The 14,344-nt window shown below is 39.4% G+C and overlaps 1 protein-coding gene across 1 annotated transcript in view; it reads right to left on the bottom strand.

The window, feature by feature from the left end:
- MTMR9 (myotubularin related protein 9) overlaps positions 1-14,107 on the bottom strand; it is a 57,777-nt gene extending 43,670 nt beyond the window's left edge. Inside the window, exons 1-2 of the mRNA XM_004433516.3 lie at positions 13,371-14,107; positions 1,007-1,115 (exon numbers count right to left, since the gene is read on the bottom strand). Coding sequence (XP_004433573.1) covers positions 1,007-1,115; positions 13,371-13,552 — 291 coding nt within the window. The 5' untranslated portion in view covers positions 13,553-14,107. The remainder of the gene's footprint in view (positions 1-1,006; positions 1,116-13,370) is intronic.
- Between the last annotated feature and the right edge of the window lie 237 nt (positions 14,108-14,344).

Below are 14,344 nucleotides of genomic sequence, written 5' to 3'. Positions count from 1 at the left end.
AATTATGTAGAAAATACTGTAAACATAAAGTTAATTGCTATAATTTAGTGGCAATGATTTAAAACAAGGCAATTTAAAATCTGAGTGTATACCAAAATAGTTGGTTAGAGTGGGGAAGCAAATAGTCTGAGCTCTTCAGTTTAAATATTAAATTACCCAAGTAAAATTTCTATTATTTGTAATCTGAACAGATATTCAATATTGTTTATACAAATATAAAACAAACGCACCCTGTCTTAGGCAAACATGACATATGGAAATCCAGATTTACTAAAAACAAACGAAAGGCTACAATCATTGTTACTTGCTCTATAAAAGAAGTAACTTTTAAAAAAAGCCACACCATGTATCTACACAGAATGGAATATTATTCAGCCTTAAAAGGGAAGGAAATCCTGTCACCTGCTACAACATGGATGAACCTAGAAGAATAAGTAACACTAAAAACCGCTATAAGTGGGCCAGACCCATGGCTTAGCGGTTAAGTGCGTGTGCTCCGCTACTGGTGGCCCGGGTTCAGATCCCGGGCGTGCACCGATGCACCGCTTCTCCGGCCATGCTGAGGCCGTGTCCCACATACAGCAACTAGAAGGATGTGCAACTATGACACAGAACTATCTACTGGGGCTTTGGGGGAAAAAAAAGGAGGAGGATTGGCAATAGATGTTAGCTCAGAGCCGGTCTTCCTCAGCAAAAAGAGGAGGATTAGTATGGATGTTAGCTCAGGGCTGATGTTCCTTACAAAAAAAAAAAAAAAAGACATTTCAGTATTTAATAAAGCTATTCTTTAAAAAAAAAAAAAAAAACTGCTATAAGTCAATAAAATCCTATTACATTCCTATGACAATGAATCAGGGTGAGGCTTTTCCTATCAGTCTTCAATATTTGAGTCACAGAACATGATTAAATATCTAATGAAGAAACATAAGAGCTGCACTGAGTCAGAATATAAGGTTGTTTTTTATTACTATTTATTTTCATCAGATTTTGCTTCTAAAATACTCACCTCAATGGAACTGGCTATATTCAAACATTCCTCCATTCCAGGAATATCCAACTGAATAATTCGAAAATCTTTACATTTTATGATGATGGTACCCAGTGGTCCCACAAATCTGTAAAAAATTACAAATTATGTTTAGGAACATATATATTCCTAACTCTATGATTATTTCATTGAAAAGAGAATGTAGTTGTAAACACCATCTATCTTCAACTTTCTTCTCCCCAATTAGTCTAATTAAGGAAGAGTCAAGCCTGCATCATTGAAATGTAAGCCATAAATTATTTAAAATCTATGTATTTAAAATTTTTCAAATACATAAAGTAATTCATACTAGGCCAATTCACTTAATGGAGATTATTTGGGGCTTTACTTCAAAGAATAGTGAAAAAAGATCTGTAATGAATGTGTTCAGTGTTTGTGGAGGGATTTCTGAAGCACAGGAAAACAGTTCATTTCAGATCTACTTACGTCCAAGTTTGCAGCAGTTATTTTAAAGATAAGTATCTCTTTTTCAGTCTTTAAAAATTATTAACTTGCAATATCTATTCTAAATCAAGGAAAATTTCAGAGTAAATGCCATATCTTATCATAAATTTTGTATCAGTAAGTTTGATATAAATTTAATTTTACCTGAGCTAGGATTTTTATCCTCCATTTATTGTTATAGTCTGTACTTGATGATAGCTCTAGTTTTTCTTTTTCTTTGCCACTGATTGCCTCCAGTGCTTTTCCATTAATACTTCTGAGTATTCCCTAAACTAGGAATTCTTAGATTTATCAAAAGCTGATCATTTTACTTATACTTTGCCCCGTTTAGAAAGACAACTCCTACAGTACTTTTCCTGAGTTCCACCTCAACTGTTAAGTACCCCCATGCCTCACATCTCTGCACTGTTAATCTGGAAAGCAAACCATATCAACATGGGTCAAATCCCAGTAAAGAAAATTCTACCAGACATCTACAGCTGACCAACACAGTGGAATATCTCTTACAAAATCTATTTTGAAAAATCATACTCTTGGCATTTCCACTTCTGGCAAAGGTAGAGAATAACAGGTCCAGAGACTCTTCCACCTGAAACAACCAAAATAACTGGGACAAAACATAAGGCAGGAATGTTTCAACACACTGGACACAAGGCAACAAAGAAGAGAGATCTTGGGAGATGGGAAACAAGGTGAGTCCTACAACTGCCCCAGTTTGCTGTCTTGAGATTTTCTGGGCTACACAGTGCAGGGAGAGGGAAACTGAGTGGGGCTAATAGTCTGAGGAGACCACCTGCACTAGAAAAGAAGGAAGGTCTCAAATTAGTGACTTCAGATTCCACTACACTAGAAAAAGAAGAGCAAGTTAAATCCAAAGCAGAAGAAATTAAAGAAGAAAGATCAAAGCACAAATCAATGAAATAGAAAAGATAAAACTACAGAGAAAAGCAATAAAAGCAAAAGTGATTGCTTGAAAAGATCAATAAAAGTGATAAACCTCTAGCCAGACTAATCAGGAAAAAGAAAAAGAAAGTCACTTGCAATGTACCAATATCAGGAATGAGAGAGGTTACAATAATTACAGATTTTACAGACGTTAAAGATAAAAAGAGGAGATTAGGAACAATTTTATGACAATAAATTCAACAAGGTAAATGATATGGACAAATTCCTCGGAAGACACAAACTATTAAAGATCATTCAAGAAGAAATAACCTGAATAATTCTGTATTTATTAAATAAACTAAAATTTTCATTAAAATCTTCCCCACAAAGAAAACTCCAGGCCTGGTTGGCTTCCCTGATGAATTCTATAAAACATTTAAGGAAAAAATACTAACAATTCAAAACAAACTATTCCAGAAAATTGAAGAAGAGGCAATTACTTCTCAACTCATTCCATGAGTCTAGCCTTACCCCAATACAAAAACCAGACAGGGGCTGGCCCCGTGGCATAGTGGTTAAGCGCACACGCTCCGCTGCTGGCAGCCCGGGTTCGCATCCCAGGCACGCATCCGACGTACCGCTTGTCAGGCCATGCTGTGGCAGCATCCCACGTAAAGTGGAGGAAGATGGGCACAAATGTTAGCCCAGGGCCAGTCTTCCTTAGCAAAAAGAGGAGGATTGGCATGGATGTTAGCTCAAGGCTGATCTTCCTCACCAAAAAAAAAACAGACAAAGACATTACAAGAAAAGAAAACTACAGGCCAGTATCCCTTATGAACTTAGATATAAAATTTCTAAACAAAATATTAGCAGATTAAATCCAACAATATATAAAAAGGCTAATATATCATGAGCAATTGGGGTTTATCCCAGGAATCCAAGGTTGATTTAACAATTGAAAATCAAAGTAATTTACCATATTGACAAACTAAAAAAGAAAAACTACATGATCATCTCAATAGATACAGAAAAAGCATTTGACAAAATCCAAGATTTATTCCTGACTTTAAAACAAAACAAAAAAACCCAACTCTTAGAAAACTATGAACAGAATGGAACTTTCTCAACTGATAAGAGCATTTACAAAAAAACCCTACCACTAACAGCATACTTAATAGTGAAAGACCGAATGCTTTCTCACTAAGACCAGGAATAACACAAGGATGTTCACTCTCACCACTTCTATTCAACATTATACTGACAGTTACAACCAGAGCAATAAGGCAAGAAAACAAATAAATGGCATACAGATTGAGACAGAAGAAATAAAACTGTCTTTAGTTACAGATGACATGATTTTCTATTTAGAGAAGCCAACCAAAACTATAAAAAAGCTATTAGAATTAATAAGTGAGTTTAGTAATGCTGCAAGGTAATATACAAAAATCAATGGTATTTCTCATACTATTGCAATGATATTTAAAATACCAAGGATTTTGTTTTCATTCAGGTATGGTGAAGCCAACAGATGAGGAGATGACTGTCATTGAAAAGACGGGGTGTTACTCACAGTTCCCAAGAGGAGGGGGGGACACCATGCCATGCAGGGCCACGTGGGTAAGCATGAGGGTCAGTCAGGAGGCAGAAAGAACAAGACAAAAGCATGAGCCAGAGCCTTCATTGTGCTGTTTCAAGGAGGGCAATGGGTAAGGCAGGGTAGGCAAGCTAAGCAAGCTTAGGATTGGACAGTTTGAATAATTTTGTTGGGCTTTGGGCTATACAGTGGTCCCTAGTTGTCCAGTACCTGGCCCTGGGGTGATTTAGGGCAGAGGGATAGTGGCCCTGATTGCAGAAGCCTAATAAAAGGAGGCAGATAAAGGGTATGCACTCAGGATTGGTTGGTTTGCATATCAAAGGTATGCTTGCAGGCAAGTTATTTTCTATCTCTAGGAATTAGCTAACCCTGAGAGGGGCAGTCCCTCTCCAGGTCTGCAAGGCCCTAAGATGTCAATGTATCATAAAATAGAGACAGTAAAAAACATGATTAATACAAATAGGCAATTGGAAATTGAAATTAAAAATATTGCTTGCAATAGCATCAAAAAATATGAAACACATAGGGGAAAATCTGACAAAAGATGTAAAAGACCTATAAATGAAAACTATAACACATTGCTGAAGTTAAAGACCTAAATAAAATAAATGGAGAGCTATACTTTATTCGTGGGTCAGAAGACTCAATATTAAGATATCAGATGCCAATTCTCACCAAATTCATTTATCAATAGATTCAATACAATTCCAATCAAAATCAGAGGCCTTTTCTTTAAGAAATTGACAAGCTGATTCTAAAATTCATATGGAAATGCAAATGACCTTAAATAGCCAAAACTTTGAATAAAAACAAAGTTCAATAGCTAACACTACATAATTTCAAGACTTGATATGAAGTTACTCTAAGACTGTGGTAATAGCATCAAGATAAACAAATCAATGCAACAGAAAAGAGAGTCTAGAAATAGATCCACTTATACATGGACAAAAGCGCAAAGACAATTCATTGAAGAAAGGGCAGACTTTTCAAGAAATGGTCTGATATCTATATGTAAAAATTAAAAAAAAAAAGAATTTGGATCTATACCATGAACCATATATAAAACCAACTCAAAATGGATCATATACATAAATGTAAAACCTAAAACTTCTAGACAAAAACATGAAAGAAAATCTTTCTGACATTGGGTAAGGCAAAGATTTCTCATATAAGATACCACAACCCCAATCTATAAAAGAACTGATAAATTGGACTTCTTCAAAATTTAAAATGTTTGCTTTTTGAAAGACACTGTTAAAGAGAATGAAAAGAAAACTCACAGACTGAGAGAAAATACTTGCAAATCTTATGTCCAATAAAGGACTTATATCTAGAATGTACTTTTTTTAAAAAAAGAAAAACTCTCAAGACTCAATAGGGGAAAGGATTCTGGGAAGACAGTGGAGTAGGAAGCACGAGGAATTTGTTCCTCCACCTACACAGCAATTGCACTGACAAAATCTGTTTGATGTAACTATTTTGGAACTCTGGAGTCTAGTAAAGGCTTGCAACTTCCAGGGGAAGACCTGGATGATAAATTGCAGTTAATTTTGGATAAATTCAGCTCCTAGCAAAACAGCAGCTACCCATCCCCACAGCCATGTGGCAGGCAGCTGTGCACATGTTCCTGGAGCAGCTGGCACACAGCTTGTGGAGCCAGGGTGGGCAAAAAGGACCCTGTCCTCCAAATATCAGGGATCAGTGCTCTGATCATGGATTGCTGCTTCTGATCACAGAGGTGCAGACAAAGGTGAACAGCTATTATTGTTGCACCTCCCCTCACTGCTGCAAGCCTCTCCTCGCCAAGTAACGTCTAGGGATTTTAAAAGGCTAGCTCCCTTCCCCCCCACGTCATTTTTCACTTTTCCTCTTTCAGGAGCCAAACATTAAACACTAGGACATTCAAAAACAACTGCATATATGGGGAAAATTAGGAAGTGACTGCGCATGCCGAGGGAAAGGCTCAGAAAAGACCTAAGAAGACCTTAAGTTTACACCTCAAGCTGATCCTTGGCACAGGGTAAGCCTACAACAATCAAAACAACCAAAAATAATAATGAAAAAAATAACAAGAGACAGCAAACCCTGTGGAAGGGGGAGAATCTGATTTCCAGAGTTAGCACATTATTAGATTCAACTGTCCAGTGTTCAACAAAAAAAATCACAAGGCATAGAAATAAACAGGACAGTATGGCCCATTCAAAAGGAAAAAAATAAATCAACAGAAACTGTCCCTAAAAAAGACCTGATGACAGATATACTAGATAAAGACTTTAAAACAATGATCTTCAAGATGCTCAAAGAACCAAAAGAAGATGTGAAGAAAGTTAAGAACATGATGTGTGAACAAAATGAAAATATCAATAGAGATAAAAAACCTAAAAAAAAAAAAAAGAAATTCTGGAGCTGAAATGTACAAGAACTAAAATGAAAAGTTCACTAGAGGAACTCAAAGGCAGATCTGAGCAGACAGAAGAAACAATCAGCAAACTTGAAGATAGGACAATGAGTCTGAGGAACAGAAAGAAAAAAAACTGAAGAAAAAGGAACGGAACCTAAGAGACCTGTGGGATACCAACAAGCAGACCAACACATACATCGTGGGAGTCTCAGAAAAAGAAGAGAGAGCAAAAAGGGCAGAGGGAATATCTGAAGAAATAATGGCTGAAAATTTCCCAAATTTGATGAAAGACATGAATATAAACATCCAAGAAGCTCAATGAACTCCAAGTAAGATGAACTCAAAGAGACCCACATCGAGACACATTATAATCAAACTTTCAAAAGACAAAGCGAGACTCTTGAAAGCAGCAAGAGAGAAGTGAATTGTCACATACAAGGGATCCACAATAAGATAATAAGCAGATTTCTCATCAGAAACTTTGAAGGCCAGAAGACAGTGGGCTGATATATTCAAAGAGCTAAAAGAAAAAAACTGTCAATTAAGAATCCAGCAAAACTATATCTGGCGAAACTGTCCTTCAAAAGTGAGGGAGAAGTTAAGGCATTCCTACATAAAGAAAAGCTGAGGGAGTTTGTGACCACCAGACCTACTCTGCAAGAAATGCTCAAGGGAGAAATGAAAGAACACTAGACAGCAACTCAAAGCTGTATGAAGAAGTAACTCAATAAAGGTAAATACATAGGCAATTATAAAAGCTAGTATTATTGTAACAATGGTCTGTAACTGCACTCTTTGTTTTCTACATGATTTAACAGACTAATACATTTAAAGAAAAAAAAAATTGTTAGTATAAAAGCTAATATTACTATATTACTGTAACTTTGGTTTTTAACTGAATTTTGTTTTCTACATAATTTAAGAGACTCATGCATTTACAAGAATTATTAGATTATGTTTTGGGGCACACGATGTATAAAGATGTAATTTTGTGACATTAACAATGGAAGGGGGGGATGGGGCTTTAAAGGAGCAGAGTTTTTGTATCTTATTGAAGTCAAGCTGGTATAAATTCAAATTAGAGTGTTATAACCTTAGGATGTTAAATGTAATCCCTGTGGCAAACACAAAGAAGATAGCTATAGAATATACACAAAGGAAAATGAGAAATGAATTTAAACGGGAAATGAGGGACAAAAAAGCTTTAAGGCATGTGGAAAACAAATAGCACAGTGACAGAAGTAAGTCCTTCCTTACCAATAATTGCTTTAAATGTAAATGGATTAAACTCTTCAATCAAAAGACAGAGATTGGCAGGATGGATAAAAACACATTATCCAACTATATGCTGTCTTACAAGAGACTCACTTGAGATCCAAAGACACAAACAGGTTGAAAGCCAAAGGATAAAAAATACATTCCAGGCAAATAGTAACAAAAAGACAGCAGGGGAGGCTATACTAATATCAGACAAAATAGACTATAAATCAAAAATGGCTACAAGAGACAAAGAAAGACATTATCTATTAATAAAAGGTTCAACACAGCAAGAAGATACAACAATTATAAACATTTACACACCTAATGACAGACAATCAAAATCTACAAAGTAAAAACTGACAGAATTGAAGGGAGAAATAGACAGTTCTACAATAATAGCTGGAGACTTTAATACCTTGCTCACAATAACAGATAGAACAATCAGACAGAAGGTAAGTAAGGAAATAGAGGACTTAACACAATAAACCAACTACATCTAACAGACATATACACGCTATCCAACAACAACAGAATATACATTCTTCTCAAGTGCACATGAGACATTTTCCAGGACAGACCATATGTTAGGCCACAAATCAAGTCTCAACAGATTTAAAAAGATAGATATTGGGGCTGGCCCGGTGGCATAGCAGTTACGTTCACACGCTCCACTTTGGCAGCCTAGGGTTCGCAGGTTTGGATCCTAGGCACGGACCTATGCACAGCTCATCAAGCCATGCTGTGGCAGCATCCCATATACAAAATAGAGGAAGATGGGCACAGATGTTAAGCTCAGGGCTAATCTTACTCAGCAAAAAGAGGAAGATTGGCAACAGATGTTAGCTCCAGGCCAATCTTCCTCACCAAAAAAAAAAAAAAAGATAGGTATCATACAAAGTATCTTCTCTGACCACAATGGGATGAAATTAGAAATAAGTAAGAAAAGGAAAAGTGGAAAATTCACAAAATTGTGAAAAACAACACACTTTTAAACAACTAATGGATCAAAGAAGAAATCACACAGGAAATTAGAAAATACTTAGAGACAAATGAAAACACATGACAAAACTTATGGGATACAGCAAAAGCTGTGTATATTATATATACATATATATAAAACCACTTGATATATAATAAAATCAGTCAAGGATGGGTTGTTAGATGATAGTATTAGGAAAACTGGCTTGCTACATGGAGAAAAACAAAATTGGATTCTTATCACACTTGAAACAAAGGTAGAATCCAAACAAATTAAAGACCTAAAAATGAAGGGTAAAACTATAAACCTAACATGGAAGAAACTGTAGGAGAATATCCTAGTTATCTTGGGATAAGGAAGGACTTCTTAAGTAAGACTTAAAAAGCACAAGCCATAAAGTAAAAATTTGATGAATTTTGCATTAAAATTAAGGACTTCTGCTCAACAAAGGGCACCAGAAAAGTTAACAAATGGGTGAGAGACTAGAAGACATTTGCAATATCTAAGTGAAGAATTAATACCCAGAGAGTATACAAGGAACTGTGCAAATCAACATGAGAAAGACAACAAACCCAATTTTATTTTATTTTTTTAATTTTATTTATTTATTTTTCCCCTAAAGCCACAGTAGATAGTTGTATGTCATAGTTGCACATCCTTCTAGTTGCTGTATGTGGGACGCGGCCTCAGCATGGCCGGAGAAGCAGTGCGTCAGTGCGTGCCCAGGATCCGAACACGGGCCGCCAGCAGCGGAGCGCGTGCACTTAACCACTAAGCCACGGGGCCGGCCCAACAAACCCAATTTTAAAAAGTGGGCCAAGGAAATTCACAGGCAATTCACAGAAAGGAAAAAAATTTAAAACTGAATTGCTAAAAAGTGTATAAAGAGATACTTAAACTCACCAATAATTAGAGAAATACAAATTAAAACAAAGAGATACTATTTCACAATCATCAGACTGGCAAAAATTAGAAAGACAATAATACCAAATATTGGTAAGAAGGTGGTAGAAATATCTGCTTTCTGGCTTAATCCATCCTAGGCACAATCTCAGAGAAATACCTGTACAAGATTATAATGGGACCCAAATGAGTACGTTTATCAGAGATGTTTGTGACAGCAGGGAGTTGGAGGTATGTAAAGGGTCAGATAAGTAAAATGTCGTAGACACTTAGGAATTCTATGCTGCAGTGAGAAGCAGTGCAACAGATGTACATTCAGCAATATGAAGAGATCTTGAAAAAGAGTACTGAATTAAAATGTTGAGAAATAGAACAAGATCTACAACATAGTCCTACTCAGGTAAATTAAAGTCACACGCCTGTGTGCACACACCCATACACAACAGTGACATATGCTTCATAGGGATATATCCAAGGACAAATAACAACATTTAACATAGCTGCCTGTAGGGACTGAGGATGAGGTGGAAAATGGGAGTGAAAATTAGGGCTGAAGAAGAAGAAAATAAAAAACCAAGAAAACCTTGTAAGGAATCAATCATGAAAATGATGAGTCATCAACTGAATAGGATCAACTCAACTTTATACCTCTAGAGTCCATCAAAAGAGAAAAAAACTATAATTACAAAACTTGTGTACAACCTTGTCTGCTGAAAGGATCAAATAAAATTACGTATGTAGTGTATTCTATAAGCTGGTAAAGCGTTATTCAAATATAAGTTACTACTAGATATGAGAGGGGTTGTCTTCCTCTTATGTGATAAAACTGAGATTCAGAGAGGTTCAGCAGCTTGCCCAAGAGCACTTATCTAATACGAGGCAGAACTGAAGGAGTCATCCTCAATACTGCTCTTCCTCTCACACCCCATTTACAATTCACCAGCAAGCACAGCAGCTCAACCTTCAAAATACATCCCAAATCTGACTGCTTCTGACCACACTACTACTGCTTCCACTCTAAGTCCCCACCACCTATTACCTGAGCTACTCAACAGTCTCCTAGCCCGGCCTGCTGCTTCCACTCTTGCCCCCCTACAATCCATTTTCTGCCGGCGGCCAGAATCATCTTCTAAAAAGTCTATCAGCTGCTACTTCCTTGCTTTCAACTCTCCAAGGGCTCCCCATGAAAACCATCACAACAGCATGTAAGGTCCTACACCATCTGGCCCCTGTTTACCCCTCCAACCAGTTTCTGCCATCCTCCTAGCCTCTACTCCTTGCTCACTGGCCTCCAGCCACTGGCGTCTTGGTTCTTCCTGGTACATGCCAGGTAAGTTCCTGTCTCAGGTCTTTGTATTCCCAGTTGCCTCTGGCTGGAATGCTCTTTCCTCCAGTATTCACACTGCTAGCTTCCTCCCTTCATTTGGATGTCATTCATTCAAATGTCACTTGTCTTCTCTGAAATTCTTTGTAAATACACTGCCTCCTGGCATTCTCTATCCTCTCATCTTCCTTTATTTTCCTTCCTGGCACTTATTACCTGACACTGTTATATATTTATTTGTTGATTAATTTGAATGTTCATCTCCCCCACTAATACATAAGCTCCTAGTCTGTCTTAGTCACCACTGCATCTGCAGAGCCAAGACAGTGCTCAGCACCTACAAGACACATGGAAGTAAATATTTCTTGAAAGCAACAATTAAACTCTGATCTGACCACCTAGCTCATGCTCTTTCCATTACATCATGCTGCTTCCCAGGAAAAAGATAAACGTGTGTACAGTTTGTCATTTCCCCTCTAGCAGATTAAAAAGGTCTATGTCTGGGCCATCCCGTGGCTTAGCGGTTAAGTGCGCACGCTCCGCTACTGGCGGCCCGTGTTCGGATCCCGGGCGCTCACCAACGCACCGCTTCTCCCGCCATGCTGAGGCCGCGTCCCACATACAGCAACTAGAAGGGTGTGCAACTATGACATACAACTATCTACTGGGGCTTTGGGGAAAAAAAAGGAGGATTGGCAATAGATGTTAGCTCAGGGCTGGTCTTCCTCAGCAAAAAGAGGAGGATTAGCACAGATGTTAGCTCAGGGCTGATCTTCCTCACACAAAAAAAAAAGGTCCATGTCTTATATACTTCTTTAAGCCCTACCAGGCCCACCATGTAGTAAATGCTAGGTAAATATGATGAAATGAAAGAGTGAAGAGCAACCACAAAAAAAGTTAAATAAGCAAGAGAGTTGATGGCATGGAGAAACTCTAATTTGTATTCTATGCCACCAATGACCATTCAGTGGTCAATTCTTTGTTTATTTCCGATGTGCCTATCCACCCAAGTCAGAGGAGTTTTGAAGGAAATAAAAATTAACCAAATGCAAGTCCTTGCTTCAAGGAGCTAACATATATGCAACTATCAAAATACAAATTTTAATATACACCTATGAGAGAGGTATAATTAAAGAGCTACAGGATTTCAAGGTGAGGGAAATTACTTCTGGTTGTGGGATTAACAGAAGAATGTGTGAAAGAGCTGGCAGCTGAAATGGTTAAACTGAATATTGATAGATGGGTAACAGTTGGATGGTAGCCCATCAACTCCTGAAAGACAAGAACTATATTTCATTCATCTTGGTGTCCTTAATGCCTCACAAAATGTCTGGACTATAACGACATTCAATAAATGTTTAACAAGCTTGGGAGGAGCAAGGCATTCCAGGCAGAAGGAAGCGTGTCGGTAAAATACAGACATGAGAGAATGCAGCATATGCATGAGCAAAATAAAGAGTGAGGACTGGCTAGTGAAAAGGGTTCATGAAAATGAATGGCAAGAACTAAGGTAGGAAACATAGCTTAGAGCCAAAACATGGCTTGCCATGAATGACAGACTAAGGGGTTTAAGACTTTATTATGCAGGCAAGGAGAGACCATTGAAAACTTTTACAAAGAAGAAGGTGACCTGAAGAAGACTGTAGTAGGAGCCCTCTGCTCGGAAAAATAAATCTATCACCACTTCACCCTTACTGTTTCAAATTCTACCATTGGAAATTTTTTTCTGTTAACACATAACCTCTCTAGGAATCTTCTTTATATTCAAATTCTCCTGAGAGATAATAGAAAAGCTATTGTCATTCATTTATACTTTAGTATAAATTGGATAATCTATTTATCTTCTCCTGGCTAGACTAAGTACACAGAGCTATTGGGGAAATGGGAATTTTGACCGCAGATGGAAATATAACTTTTTGACTCTGAGACACTACCTTAGAAAGACAGAGTCTAGGGTGCATGGAAAAAAAGTTAATTAATTAATACCTTTGCTTAAGAGCCAACTCTGTTCTTTCCAAAAGCAGAACTGAGTAAAGATAAATACATAAAAGATATTATAATCTCCCATAGTGGGAACTACTAAACTGATGACCCAGAAAGTAAGAATTAGGAGAAATATGATAAACTGAACAATTTTGAGGGGGGGAAAGGTTCTGTGGAATTTAGACCCTACATCTGAGTTCTTTGAGTTTTCCTCAAAAGTGGCCAGTAAAGACTTTACCTAAATCACATTCAATCACAACTTCATGAACTGTGATAGACGATTAATATTCAAGGAATGTAATGGTGCAAGAAGAAATTTAAAAAGAAAACGTTAAAAATCCACACAAATGGTGTATGTACCAAAAATGAGAATCGCGAGGACAATAAACATGTGATAACCCTGGGAATTCCATCCAGACTTCATGGAAACCGGATATCTCATTTGGATGGTTTTCTGCTTTCTAACTCAAATCCTCAACCCAGGCCACAGGGGGCTCGTCCACCCGGGAACCCAGGCTCCCGCGGAAGAGAGGGTGGGACGGGACTCACCGCTTGTCGATGGCGTCGATGTTTGAATGGAGGAGCCACAGCTCCTCCGTGTTGTCCTGCCGGGAGGACAGGATCAGGTGGTGGCCAGTCAGACACAAGGTCCCCTCGACGGCGGGATAGAAAGGCCGGTGCAGCACCACATTGTCCACCCGTGGGGTCCTAATCAGCTCCGCAAACTCCATGTTCCCCAGCAGCCGGAGGCGGGGCACTGCCGGGTGGCGTGCGTGCGAGGCGGTTACACCGTCGCGGCGCTGAGGCGGAGAAGGACCCGGCGCTGGGCCGGCCGGAGGGGCGGGGAGGCCGGGCCCCGCCCCAGGCCGGAGTGGGCGCGGCGAGGCCTGTGGCCACGGTCACTGGCCGCGGGAAGCCCGCGCTGGGGCTGGGCCAGGCCGGGGCGTTTCCGCCGCAGCTCCCGCTCCCTCTAGGCCCGGGGCTCGGCCAGAGAGAACGCTCCGCCACAGGCCCGGCCGCAGCCGCCGTCTCCTGGGGACCCGGCCTCCGGCGGACAGGCCGAGGGGAGACGGAGGAGGCCGCTTTAGGGCCAGTTTCCAAGTCCGAGCCGCTAGGGACTCCTGACGGAAGGAGCTGCTCGCAGCCGGAGCCTAGAGCAACTCCGGGCGGAAGCGGCGGAGCTCGAAACCTGGAGGACGGGGAAGTCAGAGCCGGAAGTCGGTCCCCGCCTAGGTCCCATAAGAATGCTTCCGGAAACAGCGAGAATCGAAGATTTGTGTTCCTACCAGGAAAAAGTTCTCTCTGGCCTTCACGCCCACCACTGCACCTCCACCCCCTCCAAATACTGTTCGTAAAAGGCCGGGGACGATGGGATGACGAGAAGAGGTCGCTGACCTGCCTCCCTCCACTCGAGTAGTCATCCCTCCAAGGGCTCTCCCGAGGGTGGGGCTGCCGTAAATTGCAGCGATTTTCACCCATTCGCCGTGAAGAGATGGCAAGGGTGGGACCGAATCGGTGACTGA

Source organism: Ceratotherium simum, chromosome 12 (assembly GCF_057802395.1).
Source record: "Ceratotherium simum simum isolate JZ-2026a chromosome 12, ASM5780239v1, whole genome shotgun sequence".
NCBI lineage: Eukaryota > Metazoa > Chordata > Mammalia > Perissodactyla > Rhinocerotidae > Ceratotherium > Ceratotherium simum.
The sequence above is the reverse complement of the archived record's forward strand: the minus strand, read 5'-3'. Positions and strand labels throughout refer to the sequence as shown.